This window comes from Pristiophorus japonicus, chromosome 20 (assembly GCF_044704955.1).
Source record: "Pristiophorus japonicus isolate sPriJap1 chromosome 20, sPriJap1.hap1, whole genome shotgun sequence".
In the NCBI taxonomy this organism is placed as follows: domain Eukaryota; kingdom Metazoa; phylum Chordata; class Chondrichthyes; family Pristiophoridae; genus Pristiophorus; species Pristiophorus japonicus.
The window spans coordinates 20,117,108-20,137,816 of NC_091996.1; the positions used below are offsets into that span (position 1 = coordinate 20,117,108).

General features: G+C 43.0%; 1 protein-coding gene across 7 annotated transcripts in view; it reads left to right on the forward strand.

The window, feature by feature from the left end:
• The window catches only part of spaca9 (sperm acrosome associated 9), a 68,123-nt gene that overhangs the window by 43,927 nt on the left and 3,487 nt on the right, over positions 1-20,709 (forward strand). For 6 of the 7 annotated variants that reach the window (XM_070863877.1, XM_070863875.1, XM_070863876.1 and 3 more), the window contains one exon: positions 11,448-11,600. In XM_070863877.1, coding sequence (XP_070719978.1) covers positions 11,448-11,600 — 153 coding nt within the window. Of the gene's footprint in view, positions 1-11,447; positions 11,601-18,178; positions 18,698-20,709 lie in introns of those variants that run through there. The other variant, XM_070863881.1, reaches the window with a different exon arrangement.

Genomic DNA, 20,709 nt, shown 5'->3' on the forward strand with positions numbered 1-20,709 from the left:
GTCACCATCGCGGTGAAATTTTATCCCACGGGGTTTTTCCAGTCTGCCACTGCAAACATTGGCAACATCTCTCAATTCTCCACACATCAGTGTATCTGGCGGGTGACCGATGCACTCTACAGGAGAAGGATGCAGTAAATCTCATTTCCCATGAAAAGGGACAAACAGGTGGAGCGGCAGGCTTGATTTGCCCAAATTACAGGCTTCTGCACACAAGCTGGGCTAAGGGCGCCACAACATCACCCCAAGATCTTTGTCAACCGCAAGGGGTTCCACTCATAGAAACATAGAAAATAGGTGCAGGAGTAGGTGATCGAACCTTCGGGCCTGCACCACCATTCAATAAGATCATGGCTGATCATTCACCTCAGTACCCCTTTCCTGCTTTTTCTCCATACTCCTTGATCCTTTTAGCCGTAAGGGCCATATCTAACTCCCTCTTGAATATATCCAATGAACTGGCCTCAACAACTCTCTGCGGTAGGGAATTCCACAGGTTAGCAACTCTCTGAGTGAAGAAGTTTCTCCTCAGCTCGGTCCTAAATGGCTTACCCCTTATCTTTAGACTGTGTCCCCTGGTTCTGGACTTCCCCAACATCGGGAACATTCTTCCTGCATCTAACCTGTCCAGTCCCGTCAGAATTTTATGTTTCTATGAGATCCCCTCTCATCCTTTTAAACTCCAGTCGTTCTATTCTCTCCTCATATGTTAGTCCTGCCATCCCGGGAATCGGTCTGGTGAAGCTTCGCTGCACTCCCTCAATAGCAAGAATGTCCTTCCTCAGATTAGGAGACCAAAACTGCACACAATATTCCAGGTGAGGCTTCACCAAACCCTCTATAACTGCAGTAAGACCTCCCTGCTCCTATACTCAAATCCCCGAGCTATGAAAGCCAACATAACATTTGCCTTCTTCACCGCCTGCTGTACCTGCATGCCAAATTTCAATGACTGATGTACCATGACACCCAGGTCTCGTTGCACCTCCCCTTTTCCTAATCTGCTGCCATTCAGATAATATTCTGCCTTCGTGTTTTTGCCATCAAAGTGGATAACCTCACATTTATCCACATTATACTGCATCTACCATGCATTTGCCCACTCACCTAACCTGTCCAAGTCACCCTGCAGCCTCTTAGCATCCTTCTCACAGCTCACACCGCCACCCAGCTTAGTGTCAACTGCAAACTTGCAGATATTACACTCAATTCCTTCATCTAAATCATTAATGTATATTGTAAATAGCTGGGGTCCCAGCACTGAGTCCTGCGGCACCCCACTAGTCACTGCCTGCCATTCTGAAAAGGACCCGTTTATCCCGACTCTCTGCTTCCTGTCTCCCAACCAGTTCTCTATCCACGTCGGTACATTACCCCCAATATCATGTGCTTTAATTTTGCACACCAATATCTTGTGTGGGATCTTGTCAAAAGCCTTTTGAAAGTCCAAATACACCACACCCACTGGTTCTCCCTTGTCCACTCTACTAGTTACATCCTCAAAAAATTCCAGAAGATTTGTCAAGCATGATTTCCCTTTCATAAATCCATGCTGACTTGGACCGATCCTGTCATTGCTTTCCAAATGCACTGCTATTTCATCTTTAATAATTGATTCCAAAATTTTCCCCACTACTGATGTCAGGCTAACTGGTCTATAATTAACTGTTTTCTCTTTCCCTCCTTTTTTAAAAAGTGGTGTTACTTTAGCTACCCTCCAGTCCATAGGAACTTATCCAGAGTCGATAGACTGTTGGAAAATGATCACCAATGCATCCACTATTTCTGGGGCCACTTCCTTAAGTACTCTGGGATGCAGTCTATCAGGCCCCGGAGATTTATCGGCCTTCAATCCTTCTCACTAGACCCTCGGTCCCCTAGTATTTCCAGAAGGTTTTTGGTGTCTTCCTTTGTGAAGACAGTACCAAAGTATTTGTTCAAGTGGTCTGCCATTTCTTTATTCCCCATTATAAATTCATCTGAATCTGACTGCAAGGGACCTATGTTTGTCTTCACTAATCTTTTTCTCTTCACATATCTATAGAAGCTTTTGCAGTCAGTTTTTATGTTCCCGGTAAGCTTCCTCTCATACTTTATTTTCCCCCTCCAAATTAAATCCTTTGTCCACCCTGCTGAATTCTAAATTTCTCCCAGTCCTCAGGTTTGCTGCTTTTTCTGGCCAATTTATATACCTCTTCCTTGGATTTAACACTATCCTTGTTTTCCCTTGCAATTTCCCTTGTTAGCCACAGTTGAGCCACCTTCCCCGTTTTATTTTTACTCCAGACAGGGATGTACAATTGTTGAAGTTCATGCATGTGCTCTATAAATGTTTGTCATTGCCTATCCACCGTCAACCCTTTAGGTATCATTTGCCAGTCTATTCTAGCCAATTCACGTCTCATACCATCGAAGTTACCTTTCCTTAAGTTCAGGACCCTAGTCTCTGAATTAACTGTATCAGTCTCCATCTTAATAAAGAATTCTACCATATTATGGTCACTCTTCCCCAAGGGGCCTCGCACAACAAGATTGTTAACGAGTCTTTTCTCATTACACATCACCCAGTCGAGGATGGCCAGCCCTCTAGTTGGTTCCTCGACATATTGGTCAAGAAAACCATCCCTAATACACTCTAGGAAATCCTCCTCCACCGTATTGCTACCGGTTTGGTTAGCCCAATCTATTTGTAGATTAAAGCCGCCCATGATAACTGCTGTACCTTTATTGCATGCATCCCTAATTTCTTGTTTGATGCTGTCCCCAACCTCACTACTACTGTTTGGTGGTCTGTACACAACTCCGACTAACGTTTTCTGCCCTTTGGTATTCCACAGCTCCACATCATCCAAGCTAATGTCCTTCCTTACTATTGCGCTAATTTCCTCTTTAACCAGCAACGCTACCCTATCTCCTTTTCCTTTCTGTCAATCCTTCCTGAATGTTGAATACCCCTAGATGTTGAGTTCCCAGCCTTGGTCACCCTGGAGCCATGTCTCCGTGATGCCAATTATATCATATTCATTAATTGCTGCCTGTGCAGTTAATTCGTCCACCTTATTACGAATACTCCTCGCATTGAGGGACAGAGTCTTCAGACTTGTCTTTTTAACACACTTTGCCCCTTTAGAATTTTGCTGTAATGTGGCCCTTTTTGATTTTTGCCTTTGGGTTTCTCTGCCCTCCACTTTTACTTTTCTTCTTTCTATCTTTTGCTTCTGCCCCCATTCTCCTTTCCTCTGTCTCCCTGCATAGGTTCCCATCCCCCTGGCATATTAGTTTAACCCCTCCCCAACAGCACTAGCAAACACTTCCCCTAGGACATTGATTCCGGTCCCGCTCAGGTGCAGACCGTCCAGTTTGTACTGGTCCCACCTCCCCCAGAACCGGTTCCAATGTTCCAGGAATTTGAATCCCTCCCTTCTGCACCACTCCTCAAGCCACGTATTCATCTGAGCTATCCTGCAATTTCTACTCTGACTAGCACGTGGCACTGGTAACAATCCTGAGATTACTACCTTTTGAGGTTCTACTTTTTAAATTAACTCCTAGCTCCCTAAATTCAGCTTGTAGGACCTCATCCCGTTTTTTACCTATATCGTTGGTACCTATTTCCAGCGTGACAATGTTCAGCTCGTCTGTGGCCACCAGCGTCGGATCATGGCTGTTGACGCGAGGCATCCAGGAAGTAGCCATGATTCCTTCATTCTGCACTAGACCAGTGTGCCCACCCTCTTCACAGGTCCAAATCAGGATTGTGGTTTGCAGCTGGGGACAAGGGATATCACCTGTCCACTTGACTCCTCACTCCACCGCGGAACCCCAGGACAGCGCCAGAGCATGCCTACAATGACGCTCATTCTGCCACCAGATGCATCATCAAACACTGCATTGGCATCCTTAAGCAGAGGGTCCATTACCTGGACCGGTCTGGTGGCACCTTGCAGTTCTCTCCTCAATGGGTCTTCATATTCATCGTGCTCTGCTGCATGCTGCACAACCTGGCCATCATGAGGGGACAGCCGCTGGAGGTCGAGCCAGCAGTACCACCTGAGGAGGAGGAGGAGGATCCCCATCGCCCCAGTGTTAAGAGGTTTTGTCCCCATCGCAACCCTGCAAGGGAGATGCAGCTGCGTCTCATAGCTGCTCGCTTCAGATAATCCCATTCACACATGACCTTTCAGCTACCACTTTCAATGGCCATCACTATGAGTGGCTTCACGCACACTTGCCCACTCCCAGGTTTGCTGATGATGCAAAGATTCGGGGCGGGGGGGTGGGGGGTGGAAGCAACGTATGAGGAGGACACCAAAAAATCTGCAAAAGGACATAGACAGGTTAAGTGAGTGGGCAAAATTTGGCAGACGGAGTATAATGTTGGAAAGTGTGAGGTTATGCACTTTGGCAGAAAAAAAATCAAAGAGCAAGTTATTATTTAAATGAAGAAACTTAGAAACATAGAAAATAGGTGCAGGAGTAGGCCCTTCGAGCCTGCACCAGCATTCAATAGGATCATGGCTGATCATGCAACTTCAGTACCCCATTCCTGCTTTCTCTCCATACCCCTTGATCCCTTTAACCGTAAGGGCCACATCTAACTCCCTTTTGAATATATCTAACGAATTGGCCTCAACAACGTCCTGTGGTAGAGAATTCCACAGGTTCACAATTCTCTGAATGAAGAAGTTTCTCCTCATCTCGGTCCTAAATGGCTTACCCCTTATCCTTAGATGGTGACCCCTGGTTCTGGACTTCCCCAACATCGGGAACATTCTTCCTGCATCTAACCTGTCCAATCCCGTCAGAATTTTATATGTTTCTATGAGATCCCCTCTCATTCTTTTAATTCCAGTGAATATAAGCCTAGTCAATCCAGTCTTTCTTCATATGTCAGTCCTGCCATCCCCGGAATCAGTCTGGTGAACCTTCGCTGCATTTTCTCAATAGCAAGAATGTCCTTCCTCAGATTAGGAGACCAAAACTGCATACAATACTCAAGGTGTGGTCTCACCAGGGCCCTGTATAACTGCAGTAAGACCTCCCTGCTCCTATACTCAAATCCTCTCGCTATGAAGGCCAGCATGCCATTTGCTTTCTTTACTGCCTGCCTTACCTGCATGCCTACCTTCAATGACTGATGTACCATGACACCCAGGTCTCATTGCACCTCCCCTTTTACTAATCTGTCACCATTCAGATAATAATCTGCCTTCTTGTTTTTGCCACCAAAGTGGATAACCTCATACTTATCCACATTATACTGCATCTGCCATGCATTTGCCCATTCACCTAACCTGTCCAAGTCCCCCTGCAGCCTCCTAACATCCTCCTCACAGCTCGCACTGCCACCCAGCCTAGTGTTGTCTCCAAACTTGGAGATATTACACTCAATTCCTTCGTCTAAATCATGAATGTATATTGTAAATAGCTGGGGTCCCAGCACTGAACCCTGCGGCACCCCACTCGTCACTGCCTGCCATTCTGAAAAGGACCCGTTTATTCCTGTCTGCCAACCAGTTCTCTATCCACGTTAATACATTACCCCCAGTACCATGTGCCTTAATTTTGCACACTAAACTATTGTGTGGGACCTTGTCAAAAGCCTTTTGAAAGTCCAAATACACCACATCCACTGGTTTTCCCTTATCCACTCTACTAGTTACATCCTCAAAAAACTCTAGAAGATTTGTTAAGCATGATTTCCCTTTCATAAATCCATGCTGACTTGCACGATCCTGTCAGAAAGATTGCAAAGTGCTGCATTTTAGCAGGACCTGGGGGTACTTGTGCATGAAACACAAAAGGATAGTATGCAGGTACAGCAAGTGATTAGGAAGGCCAATGGAATCTTGGCCTTTATTGCAAAGGGGATGGAGTATAAAAGCAGGAAAATCTTGCTACAGTTATACAGGGTATTGGTGAGGCCACACCTGGAATACTGCGTGCAGATTTGGTTTCTATATTTACGAAAGGATAGGTTGATTCTAGGGATGAGGGGGTTGTCTTATGAGGAAAGGTTGAAAAGGTTCAGCCTCTACTCATTGGAATTCAGAAGAATGAGAGGTGATCTTATCGAAACGTATAAGATTATGAGGGGGCTTGAAAAGATGGATGCAGAGAGGATGTTTCCACTGATGGGGGAGACTAGAACTAGAGGGCACGATCTTAGAATAAGGGGCCACCCATTTAAAACTGAGATGAGGAGGAATTTCTTCTCTCAGAGGGTTGTAAATCTGTGGAATTCGCTGCCTCAGAGCGCTGTGGAAGCTGGGACATTGAATAAATTTGACAGAGATAGACAGTTTCTTAACCGATAAGGGAATAAGGCGTTATGGGGAGTGGGCAGGGAAGTGGACCTGAGTCCACGATCAGATCAGCCATGATAGTATTAAATGGCGGAGCAGGCTCGAGGGGCCATATGGCCTACTCCTGCTCCTATTTCTTATGTTCTTATGTAAATGAAACACCTGGCCAGATATAAGTGCCAAAAATAAAGATTTATCAAAATAATCAATTCAGTGCAAAATCATATCAACAAAAAGACTACCTTCAACTAACACCAATAATCATGTCTTACCTCTGTGCATGTTCTTATAACACCTCTTACGCATGCCTACCGTAACACTACGCCTAAGTGTCTCCCCTGTGGCTGCATCATGGGTCTGGGAAGGCTGCTGTGGTTGTTGTGTGGGAGCTACAGCTCTCCTTGAAGACCTTTGGGCCTAGAAGGGCCGGGTGCAGACTGGCCAGGACCCTCCTGGGAGGGTGCAGTCTGGCTTGGCTCAGATGGAACCATGCGTGGAGGCACTGGTGGAATGGGCATTGAACTGAGACTGCATGAGAGCAGCCAGAGTCTCAAGTCCACCAGAGATGGCAGCAGTTTGACGCTCCATGGCAGCACCAAGACGCTCCGTGGCCTGTTGCCCAGCGAGCAGAAGAGTATTCTGAGCTTCCAGGACTGCATCCATTCTCTCCAATCCAGCACCGATGCAATCGTTCGCTCGCACCTGTGCCGAAATGGCACCTACCACATCACCTGTAGGTTGCGGCATCACTGGTGAATCCGCATGGACACACTGGGGGTCCACCATCGCCTGCTCACTGGCAATGATATGCCCCATGGTGTACGCAGAGCTATCGACTATGTGGGAGGCGGACACCTCCACACTCCTGACCACTTCCTACAGCCTCTCTGGCACCCTTATCAGTGCCCTCAACATCTGGGAATGCATGGCCTCCATCCTTCTCTCGTATGCTGCTACGTTGATGGCATCATCTGAGTTCTCGTCGGCAGAACTCCGGTGCGGACTCGCCCCCTCCACCAGAGACGTGGCACCTGAGGTTGCCTAGCGTAGTGTTGTAGCAGGATTTGCAGGCGAAAAACCTGATGGGGGCCGTGACGTGAACGCTCCATCTATGGCCCCCCAGAACCCCGATAACGCCTGGCTACTAAAAGACCGTTTAACATACCAATTTAATGATGGGACCTCCCATGCCGGACGTGCGCACTAAATGCAGCGGCTGTCATATTGGTTAAGGCATTCCTTAGGCAACCCAGGCTGCTGCCTGAAATGAATGCTGGGCTCATTAAAATACTTAATGGATCCTGCACTTGTATTAGGACCCTTTTGGGAAATTGGTGACTGGGAGGGTTTGACTTGATCATTCTGAAGCCCATTCAGAAAAACGTGGTGGGAACACTCAAGAAGCAGGCTGCAGCAGCAGTGTTTAAAGGGATCCTCATCTCCATTGAGGTGAGTCTCCGGATAGACATTTAAGGCTCCTGGAGATTTTCGGAACCATTTGTTTTGGCATTTTTGGGATGTTTTTGATTCTACAGAGCTGCACTATTCTACTTCATTGGCTGCAGTAGTACTGGGAAAAATAGGGATGTTGCTGGGCTTGCCATTGAGGTTTTCACGTCTGGGAAACAGCAGCAGCAGCGGCACGCACAGCAGCACAGCAGCACAGACCTCTGGAGGATCAAATAAGAGGGCAAAGGAGGCAAGGGGACAGTAACCCTTCCAGGGTACGAGGCTTGGATAACATCTGGAACGTGTCAATCATAGACAGTCAGCATGGATTTGTTAAGGGAAGGTCAGTCTGACTAACTTGATTGAATTTCTTGAGGAGGTAACAAGGAGGGTCGATGAGGGTTGTGCATTTGATGTCGTGTATGTGGATTTTAGCAAGGCTTTTGATAAGGTCCCACAAGGCAGACTGTTCATGACAGTAAAAGCCCATGGGATCCAAGGCAAAGTGGCAAGTTGGATCCAAAATTGGCTCAGAGGCAGGAAGCAAAGGGTAATGGGTGTTTTTGTGACTGGAAGGCTATATCCGTGGGGTTCCGCAGGGCTCAGTTTGCAGATGATACAAAAATTGTCCGTATGGTTGATAATGAAGAAGAAAGCTATAGACTGCAGGATGCTATCAATGTCAGCTGGGCAGACCAGTGGCAAATGGAATTAAATCCAGATAAGTGTGAGGTAATGCATTTGGGGAGGGCTAACAAGGCAAGGGATACACAATAAATGGTAGAACACTCTGAAGTGTAGAGGAACAGAGGGAGCTTGGAGTGCATGTCCACAGAACCCTGAAGGTAGCAGGCCAGGTAGATAAGGTGGTTAAGAAGGCATACGGAATACTTGCCTTTATTAGCCGAGGCATAGAATGTAAGAGCATGGAGGTTATGCTTGAACTGTATAAAACACTAATACAAAAGCAAAATACTGCAGATGCTGGAATCTGAAATAAAAACAGAGAATGCTGAAAATCTCAGTGGGTCAGGCAGCATCTGTGGAGAGAAAAACAGAGTTAACGTTCCGTTCCCTTTTGTTCTTCCCCTCTCCCTTTCAGTGCTTAAGAATGTGTTCTTTTCGAACATTCCGCAGTTCTGACGAAGGGTCGTCGAGCTGAAACGTTAACTCCATTTTTTTTCTCCACAGATGGTGCCTGACCCGCTGAGATTTCCAGCGTTCTCTGTTTTTATGTATAAAGCACTAGTTAGGCCACAGGTAATGCATACACCTTGCCCCCAACTCGCTCAATTCTCGCTCCCAGTTAAAATCGGGGCTATAGTCTTTGGAACCCCCCGAAGATAATTAATTTTATTTTTTGTTGAACTAATGCCTGAATTAGGAATGATTAAACAAGTCAGTAGCTTTAACGTGAGTGAAAGTGTCACTGAATAATTCAAATCTGTGAAATAACATAGAATTGTTTGGAATATGCAGCATGGAAACAGGGTCAGCCAGTCCATGCCGGTGTTTATGCTCCACTCGAGCCTCCTCCCACCCTTCCTCATCTAAATCTGTCAGCATAAACCTCTCTTCCCTGCTTTCTCATATGCTTAACACCTTAACTTTATGTGCACAGTGCTTGCCAGGATCACATAGAACATCTGGCTCCTATTAAACGCCACACATGAAATAAGTAAAATTACTTACTTGAGATTGTATCTTGTTCCTTCACTTAAAATATGAATAGTTCTAAACAGTGGCAGGCGGGAGATATGACTTCATACATTTGCAATTGAAATGTTCCATAATAATCTTGAAAGATGTACAGTATCTCCCTGTAAGCTTACTGCATTTTGCCAATTAATGGTGTTTTTCCAAGTCCTGTGAAATGTGTGGACGGATATGTGGCTATGAGAGCTGATGAGGGAGATAAAGGAGTCCAGTTTCAAAACCTTTCAAATGTCAGCAGTGACTTATGTATTTGGAAAATGCAATGGATTTGTTACCATGATGTATTTTCAGTCCCGCCCCCAAAAATGCTTAATTTTACAAGCTGTGCCACAAAGAATGTGAACAGACCTTATTTTCAGACCACTTGGGGCCTTTTCTTGCAACAAACAGTGGGCATTTAATCTCCAGTTATTAAATGCAGATTGCTTCTCAGTGAACTTGCAGTAATAGCATCACAATCATTAATCCTCTTGTGTGAGCATCATTGCACATTAAGAGCATGGAGCACACTGACAGTTGCTGTCTGTATTGACAAGCACAGCAGACAGGGAATCTAACTAAAAACAGAATAAAACGCCAACATAAAATCGAAACAGTATATATTATAAATAATAACAGCCAAAGAATCTCTCGAAATAGTGTGCAACCATCAAACCATTACGCTAGTTCACAGAAACAAAGGTTATTTGACTTGGTTTTTGTTTGTATGTGCATGAGATGCCTGTAGCCCATTGCACCACACACAGATAAGATGATCGTCTTACAACGAGTGATGTTTAGCAGAGCATCTTTTCTATGACATTAATAGTCAGCTGTGGTTAACTTTTCCATGCCTTATTATTATATATCCAATTACTCTAGTGTCTGGCCACTGACAATTTTCTCCAACGTGAGTTTAGTTTTCATACTGTCACCTAAAAATCATTGTGCTCAACATCTCTACCAGCAGGCCTTTGGTGTTATTGCAGCATTGCTTTGACAAGAGAAAAAACATCCAATTAATTTCGTATGACCACCATTTTCATAACAGTGGGAGTAATATTAAGATCGTGAACAAGCAGAACATGTGGATTTATGTAAATACGATATGGTTATAAGCATGGTTACAGCGGTTTACCCTTCACGTGTGACACGGGGGCTTTGGTTCGATGGGTGTTGGCGGTCATTCTGCATCTGACTAACTCCATAATTAACTGGAGCAAAACTAGAAGCTGTAACTAATTGGATAAATATTGGCCCGGATTGCATTTCCCACCCAGAGCCTATTTGATACTCATGAAAAAACCAGACTAATCTCATACCCTGTGAAAGAACATAAGAACATAAGAAATAGGAGCAGGAGCAGGCCATTTGGCCCCTCAAGCCTGCTCTGCCAATTAATAAGATCATGGCTAATCTGATCTTGGGTTCAGCTCCACTTCCCTGCCCGCTCCCCATGACTCTTCACTCTCTTATCGTTCAAAAATCTGTCTACCTCCACCTTAAATGTATTCAATGACCCAGCCTCCACAGCTCTCTGGGGCAGAGAATTCCATAGATCTTCAACCCTCTGAGACAAGAAATTCCTCCTTATCTTACTTCTAAATGGACGACCCTTTATTATGAAACTATGCCCCCTAGTTCTAGATTCACCCATGAGTGGAAACATCCTCTCTGCATCTAACTTGTTGAGCCCCTCAGTATCTTATATGTTTCAATAAGATTACCTCTCATTCTTCTAAACTCCAAGAGTATAGGCCCAATCTGCTCACCCTTTCTTTATAATCAACCCTTTCATCTCAGCAAAGAAAAGCAGCATTGAATTTTTGAGGGAACTTTGTATCCAATTCTGTTTTAAGTTCCTTTGCATAAATACACAGGAGTCACAGCTTCGAATTTGCGGTAAAGATTGTATACAGTAACCAAAGTCTCAAGACTAACTCTGCTGCAGTGAACTGCTTGTGAGGAAAATCTCAGTGCCATTTTATTTTGATGCAGATATCCCCACGATGAAGTGAATCACCTGAGCTGCGACGAATCAAAGCACCACTACGGTGCTGTGATCAGCGTCTTGCCAATTGCCCTAGATTACTTAAGAGAAGGTATTGGTGTCATCGAATCAGCCCAGTACGAAGCTGCAAGAAATAACAGGTATGCTCAGTGCAACAAGAAGCCGAAATCACCACAGACCATAGAGAGCTACACACAAACTGTGCCAATGCAGATGGCGGATTGTGAAATGAAATCTATGAAATGGAAAACATCCACCAAACAAAAAAATAAGTTAAAGGCCAAAGCACCGTGGGTACCATCTGGTAAAACCAATGGTCTCTGAGTCCTTGCAATACACAAACATCCCACTCAGCACCATCGTTAGAGTGTGCCTATTGTTTCCATTGCCTTCGGTAGTCGTTATTAAATAGTTGCAGCCCTTCCAACCTGGAGAAATATTGCCTGCAATAGAAATAAACTGAACCAGTTGTTACTGGATTTCTGCTCAACACATTTTCCATTTTTTTTTTCCAAAAGAGATCCTTTGTAGTCTTATGGTTCTCTTTATTTTTTTGTCAAAAAAAGATTAGCATTTATATAGCGCCTTGCAAGGCCTCAGGACATCCCAAAGCACTTTTCAGCCAATGAAGTACTTTTGTAGTGTAGTCACTGTTGTAATGTGGGAAACGTGGCAGCCAATTTGTGCACAGCACGAGTGATAATGACCAGATAGATGATAATGTTGGTTGCGGGATAAATATTGGCCAGGACACCAAGGATAACTCTCCTGCTCATCTTTGAATAGTGCCATGGGATCTTTTACGTTCACCGGAGAGGGCAGACGGGGCTTTGGTTTAATGTCTCCTCCAACAGTGCAGCCATCCCTCAGTACTGAACTGGAGTGTCAGCCTAGATTTTGTGCTCAATGTCCCTAGTGTGTGACTTGAACCCACAACTTTCTAACTCCGAGGCAAGGGTGCTACCACTGCCACAGCTGACACCTAGTTCTCGCTCATTGTCTTAGTGGCCAGATGTAGTGCTGCATTGTTACTGAATCATACTAAGGAGGCCTTGCCTTCAATCCTTGAACTATGCTGAGTTAGTTGACCTCAACCAGGATACTAATGCTGGGCTATTGCAATTGTTCTCAGCCATATCAAGCTCGGTAGAAGAAATATTAGTCAGTGTCCCTGCTCCTGATTACAATCAGGTAACCCCTGATGGGAAGCACATATCTGTGAACATTGGGTGAGGTCAGGATTGAGCCCTGTTGTGTTGGCCCTTATGTTGAATAGACTACGAGCACTCAATCTCTGGGCCCATGCATGGCCATTTGAGGGAGGCACTAGAAGGCTGCTAACACTTGTTAAGCAGTATCCCAACGTAATCCGCCTCCCATCTCCCCCACTTTCAGGAAAGAAAGGAAGAAAATTAGGGGGAAAACTCTGTTGTTTAGTGAATTGCTAATGATATCCACTTTTGTGCTTAAAATTTTACTGGTTTCTCCTTAAATTCAACCTGATAGAAACGACCAAACAGATATGAGTTGCATTATGTTTAATTAGTTCATTTGGTAAATTGAAACAATATCATCTCGAGAAAATAAATGTCAATAAAAGCACCGTAGTTTGGTTTTGTTCAAGCATTCTTAATGTATTAAACACACTGTGAGACATTGCAGGGAAATGAAAATTTCGCGGAGCTTGAGGCATAAATAGGGTTTAAATATCACCTCCAAATTGGTGTGTATTGTGTCTCATTGCAGATCTGCCCACTTCCTAGAAGAGGTGGATCCGCAGTACAAAACGATAGTCTTATCCAAGCCTGTTATGTGGGAAATGAAAATATTAGGTCCCATTCATTTTAATGAATGGATGTATGTATATATAAACTGAGGAGCATTATTGGAGCAGAGCTTTATCCTGCATCTTATTTGTACTGTACCTGGCTTTGTGACAGACACTTAATGCAAATAACGGAGTGAGCCTTTGGCTTTAGTGGTAAGATTCCCACTTCTGAGCAGAAGATGTAGGGTTCAAATCCCGCTCCAGACAGTCCAGGCGAATGGAGATCGGACCTCCGGCTCTGAATTCTCGGTTGATATCCAATTGGTGGATGAGGGTGACCGTCCCCCCTTGCGTCCTCACTATATGGGTCGTGGGAGCCCATAAAACCCTCCTACCATATAGAACTGGCTGGTGTAAAAATGGCTGTGGCCATTCACATTGTATTCATGTAAAGGCCTAGCAGATTGTTCATCAGCCTGCGAATCCTACCACCATTTCACAAGCAAAGAGTGTGAAGATAAGAAAATAACAATGCAAAAAGAAAGGGAAGGGTGGGACCATTAGCCCTAATACTTCTCATTTTGAGGAGAAAATTTACAAAAAGATTGTGATAATTTTAACAATGTCAAAAGTGGGATTGAATAGTTTCCAGTAAAATATCCCTTAATCTGAAGATTATTAATTCTGTTGCACTTTTTTATGTTAGCACTGGCAAATTTTCCAGTTTAAGTTAACGCTCCCAATCAACACAAAGCCGCAAAAATCAGTTTTGCATCTTACCAAGCAGGGAATGAGGCACAAAAGCAAAATACTGCGGATACTGCTGGAAATCTGAAATAAAAACAGAACATGTTGGAAAATACTCAGCAGGCCAGACAGCATCTATGGAGAGAGAAACAGTCAATTGAAATGTTAGCTCCGTTTCTCTCTCCATAGGAAATGGGGCACGTTGGCCCTATAAGCGACCAGGCAATAATTAAACCGCGGGCATCAATGTCACTGAAAACCAGAAAAGCAGATGTCACCCGAATTGTGGAGTTGGAAAATCCCTAAAGGGTGGCAGTAACTGGGTTTGCACTCCATCCTCCAAATGGTCAGACCAGGAAAGCGATCTGGGAGGAGATTGCAATGTCTACAAACAAAAGGAGTAAGGGAGACATTTCCATGAGGCGAAGATGTCAGCTAAGGAAAATATTGTATTCAACCATCATGCCAGGAAGTCCAAAGGAGATGTTGTGAGCATCTATCAACACTCAGAGGTGGAGAGCAAAATTTCATAGCTAATCTTCCCGGAACCAATGCAGGGAGTGAAGGAGGTTCCACTACTGACAGTAGGAAAAATCTTCCCCATTTTGTTATGCCTTCAAGAACATTGATACAATCAGAAATTGGAGATCCATTAACAGGAAAGCACAGCAGCAGCAATGCGGATGTCATGCATTAACTCTTGGTACTAACTATCCATTAGTTCCATTGGAAGTGCTCTAGTGAAATCGACATGACACTCTTCTCTCCATGGATGAATCTAGACCACCTGGAGGTAAAGAACACTGAGAACGCCACACCGCACCACCACAAACTAAAACAAAATGTTTCCAAGCATACTTCAGCAGGCATCAGCCCAAACTCTGAGACACTTGCACTATTAGATGGTGATGATTCACCAAGATGTGAGCACTTGCCCATCACTCATGATGCTAGTGGTCAAAGAGTTTGATGCATGGTCATAAGCATCACAGGATTGAGGTGCTAGCCGATGAGCAGGTAGTGTGGAACTCAGTGAGCCATTCGTCAAGGTTGAAGCAACAACTGAATATCCACAGTGCCGGCTAACACAGTGTGCTTGATGAGAGATAAGGAAAGATGAAAAGCCATCCCATTTCCCAAAACATGGTGTGTCGGACTTCCCACCGAATGCACTGCAGTACAGTGCAGAGGCATTTCATCTGCAATTAAATCATCAGTGAACCAAACATTTTGAAACATAAGTCCATCTACTCAAAATACATAAAATCAACTCTCCAAACATCTGTGTTGTTGCAGCTGGCAGATCATGAGAAAATGCTGCTTTCACGGGGGTTTTCAGGATTTGTGGAGAGCCAGCAATCCATCCTCAGTGAGATTGTTAACATCCAGGGGCAGAGGCACCGTGCCAGAGGGCCAGAAATCCAAAAGTTGGTACATCAGAGCCAGATGTTGGGCCTCATGTCAGCAACCTGACCTTGATGTTGGAGAACCTCATTAAGTACCTATATAAGGCCCACTAAACGATATGGAGCACTCTGCACCCTGGGACACCATTCCAGCTCCAAATCGAATGTCCCCACTTAAATGTGGCACCTTTCCACCAGTGATCTAGGTCTCAGAAGTTGAGCACATTTGAAAATAAGTGTGGATGCAGTGAGGTGCATGTGTCCTATAGAAGAAAGCAGAAATCTGCTTCTTCTATATGACCCATACACTTCTCACTGAGGCTCCAGTTATTTATATATACATATCCATATATATATATTATATATGTGTGTATATATATATTATGCACAATTACAATAATTAGAACAACATAAATTATTGTGGAATACCATAACAATTTTCAGGTGCTGGGGGTAGAAATCGGCGTGACTCTAAAATATAGATGATCTTTCTGATCAATAAAAAGGGGGAGATATCTGCGTCTACCTCTGACATGCTTTGTAAGCAGTGAGTATAGATGCACTTATATATGCAGGAAAAAATGGATGGCTCATCTCACATTGGCATGGGGAGATATCCACCTGCCCATTTCAATGGTAGCTTATTCTCGATATAGTACAGGCAGTTCGAATCCTTCATCCTCCATAACCATCACACAGGACCTTTCCTCATTTGATTTTAAAATGAAGGTCTGTCTGAGTGTCAGGGCTGTGCAGCAGGCAGCAAACCAGAAAGATTCTTTGCACTGTGGCTGTTGCTTTGCTTCTCTGATAGTTTTAAGTACTACTATAGCATGTGTTTTGTGATACAAGATGAATGCCATTAAGTTTTTTTTAAATAGTTCCAAATACAGCTTTTGTATGAGCCCTTTTAGTTTATTGGAGGACAAATGTTGTGGAAGCAACTGATTACTCGCTACTGTCAGACACTTTGCCAGAATCTGATTGATTGTTGATTAAAAGCGGAGTTTGGAGCACAACCACAACTTAGGAACTGCAATGTATTGAAGTAAATGTTTGAAAGAAAGATATTAAATTTTAGAACAAAAGAATGTAGATAGGCTACGTGAGTAGGCAAAAATTTGGCAGATGTAGTATAATGTGGGAAAATGTGAGGTTATCCACTTTGGTAGGAAAATGAAAAAGCAAATTATTATTTAAATGGAGAGAGATTACAAAATGCTGCAGTACAGAGGGATCTTAGGGACCTTGTACATGAAACACACAAAGTTAAAATGCAGTACAGCAAGTAATTAGGAAGGCAAATGGAATGTTGGCCTTTAATGCAAGGGGGATGGAGTATAAAAGTAGGGACACCTGCTACAACTGTACAGGGCATTGGTGAGATCACACCTGGAGTACTGTGTACAGTTTTGGTCTCCTTATTTAAGGAGGGATATACTTGCATTGGAGGCAGTTCAGAGAAGGTTCACCTACGTTGATTCCTGAGATGAAGGGGTTGTCGTATGAAGAAAAGTTGAGCCGGTTGGGCCTATACTCATTGGAGTTTAGAAGAATGAGAGGTGATCTTATTGAAACGTATAAGATTTTGAGGGGCCTTGACAGGGTAAATGTAGAGAGGATGTTTCCCCTTGTGAGGGAATCTAGAACTAGGGGGCATAGTTTCAGAATAAGGGGTCTTCCATTTAAAATAGAGATGAGGAAAAATTTCTTCTCTCAGAGGTCGTGAATTTGTGGAATTCTCTACCCCAGAGAGCTGTGGAGGCTGGGTCATTGAATATATTTAAGGTGGAGATAGACAGGTTTTTGAATGATAAGGGTGTCAAGAGTTATGGGGAGTATGCAGGGAAGTAGAGTTGAGGCCAAGATCCAATTAGACATGATCTTACTGAATGGTGCAGCAGGCTCAAACGGCCAAATGGTCTCCTCCTGCTCCTATTTCTTATGTTCTGTTCTTAAGTGAGCTTGTCTAATGCAATAAGGGAGGTTTCCACAGTGAGAAAATAAATCAAAGAGTCTATCAACCTGATCAAATTTGAAATCAATTTAATATCAAAAAGGATACCCAGCAATTGATAGATAAGTTTCACTGGGACCATTTTTCAATTGGTTATCCAGCTTTAAAGAGAACCTGAACCAATTTGAGGAAATGAGTACAGGTACTTTCATTATATTATTCACTTTTTGCTTTTTTCCTCTTTGTACTGATCTTTTCTCTGATGCTGTTCATTCCTACAGGAATATATGTCATTCCTTTCAGATATAGCCAAACAAATTTAATCTCTTTTAAGTAGAAAACATTAAAGGAACTAAACCCAAGAGATGGAATTAGCATTCAATTCATTATTTATTTTTGTCTAATGTGTTTCTAGCCCTTTGGTCAGAACACTTTATACGTAGACATGCTGGGCTACTAAAAGCAATTTCTTACTGAAAATCACAAATATCTGTGAGGTCTGGTATTTCTGATGTAGAGCTCACCTTCCATGACATAAATCCCAAGGTGATCTCAACGGTGACATGGAGGATGTGCTCGGTGCCATCATGCACAGTAGTTAATAAGAGGAAATTGGAAATAGCATCAACAAAAGCATGAAGTCGACGTGTTCTGTCTTCTCACTTGGGTTTAGCACCTTTCATTCTTTTCCCAATAAGAGATTTGGATAGATCTACACAATATATCAGTATATTCCTCAGTCTGCATCACATTGATTACATGTTCATCCTGTGGACAGTGTTAGATGTGTAGTAGAATTTGTACAAAATCTTAACCTAAAGCTCCTTCACTCTGTTACAGATGTGAAATGCAAAGAGCCGCTTTTTCTAAATGATGGGTGTGTCCAATTTCCATTCCCAGAAACCTGAGTGCCACCATCTCTTCCATTGTCATTTTAAGGAAAGTGTTGCAGGAATCTTAGTATCTGACATTAACTAGTTTGCTTGATGACCCTAATAAAAATGCGAAAGACAGCAGTGTATGTCTCATTTTGTAAATCGATAGTATTACAATTTTGGATATGAACAAACTTATTAAAATGTGAACAGATAGATCATATTCGATATTTAAATAACATATATCTTGAAATTACGATGTGCGATTAATAACAAACATGTTAATTAACACTTTGGTATAAATTTCCATTGACCACTATTCCTGTAACCCATTTATTTTAAAAGGGTTAGTGCCTTTTTTTAAGTACTGGACAAGCAATTTAATATGAAGGCAATAACATGTTTGTTAGTAATATTGTATAGCACTACTATTTGCTCTCTGAAAAATGTATCCAAAACTTTTTGTGCATTACTCTTTGAATCTGATATTCATTGACAGAAAATTCCAGTTCAACAATGGGTATTCCAGGAACATCTGAGATAAAGTTATATTCTGACAATTTGAAATGATCTTTTTTACCTTCCCCAAATAGTGCTAAAATTCTACTTTCTCTGCAGCGTGATGTTTTGTGCTGCCAAACTTAATTTAAATATTCCTGAAATATCAGCGGGCAAAGTGCAAAAATTGACCAAAAAAATTAAAGAATCAAAGGAATAGTCCAGATGCAAGCTGGGGCTAAGGAACTGCTCAGATTCTATGTTTGGGGGCTAGGCTCAAATATTTTATTTAAACAGAATTTACATGGATAGTTTCCTTTATATTGATTCCGACTGTTGTCTCTACTGCTTTCACTAATCGGCATATTCAGCTGCATCTTGTCTCTCTCACGCACACATGGGAGGCTGTGTCCTTTGAATAGCTTTGTGTTGTTTCTACACTAGATTGGAGCTGTGACATATCTGATTCTTCAATAAAATTGATTGAAGTGCCACATTAACCTCCTATGGTTGGGTATTTCCTCCATTGATTTAGTAATTCATCAATTGTTTTGATACAGTTTGTACCATACTTAAAGAACTTGCACCTGGATTTTCTAGCCTAGTACATCGTCTTTGTACATCGTCTTTGTCATTCAAAATCCTTAGCATTCCCTTTGGCTCTCATCACTACTGTACCAGTACCCTCATTTTTGAATTTTAGATTCAGATTTTTTTCTTCAAATTTTCTCTGAATATTTTTGCTCAGTGAAGTAAAAAAATATCTGTCCTGTTAGACAGAGATGGGCACTTACACTTAAATTTTGGTGTTCCTATTCATGGGAATGGTTTGGTAGTGTGATAGGCAGCTCTACTCTTGCTTCAGGATACTACTGGGCAACCATTGAATGATGTTGGGGCTTAGAGGGTTGAATTATGAGGACAGGTTGCATAAACTTGGCTTGTATTCCCTTGAGTTTAGAAGATTGAGGGGTGATCTGTTTGAGCTCTAAGGATTGGATAGGGTAAATACAGAGAATCTCTGGTGGGGGAAATCAAGAATAAGGGGACATAATCTTAAAATTAGAGCTAGGCCATTCAGGAGTGAATTTAGGAAGCACTTTTTCCACACGAAGGGCTCAATTTTGGTCAGGAGTTGCTCTGTTTTTTTGAAGTAACTTGATTTTTCTGGCATAACTTAAAAATCCCCATTTTGCACATTCAATTTGCACCAGTGTAAGTGAGTTAGTTATGATTTTTTTAGTTTAGTTTTCTTTTCTCAAAAGGAGGTGTTACCAGCCATCTACACCAGTTCTGCCCATTTAGGCAACTTTGGCCAGCTAATAGTTACTCCAAATCTTCTTAGGCCAGCTTATGTGGCCACTTCAGAAAACCCTGTGGAGAGTTAAGAAATCAGCGCAGGTAGGTACATCGGAGGCCATTCGGCCTGGGATAGGGGCGGGCGGGCAGGAGAACTGATGGAAATCATCCAGGCAGGAGCATTATCAGTTCTCTTGCCCGCCCGCCCCTAGTCCTGGCCGAGTGAGTTTCAAAAGACTAAAATTTAATTTGGTCACTAATAAAGAAACTTACTGACTAAAGAATGTGAATAGGATCAAACAGTTATACAGGACATCATATGACAAACTTCACAAAGTTAATTTACTATACAACAGAAGCATTCAGGGAAACTTAAACTATAAAAATAAAAGAAGTAAAAGATAGTTGAATTAAATTGCCCTAATCTTACAACTAATTTAAACAACGATTTGTTTGCAATGATTATACTGGATCAATCGCACTGGAAGGCCACTCAGCCAGGGCTAGGGGCGGGCTGGAGAACTGATAGTGCTCCTACCTGGATGATTTCTATTAGTTCTCCTGCCTGCCCGTCCCTAGCCCTGGCCAAGTGGCCTCTTGGTGCGATTTCTAGATGATTAACGCTTCAAATCAACTACCCTTACTCACAGCAATATTTGGCCGGCGTTGGGTCCCTCCCATACAGTGGCTGCAGCAAGA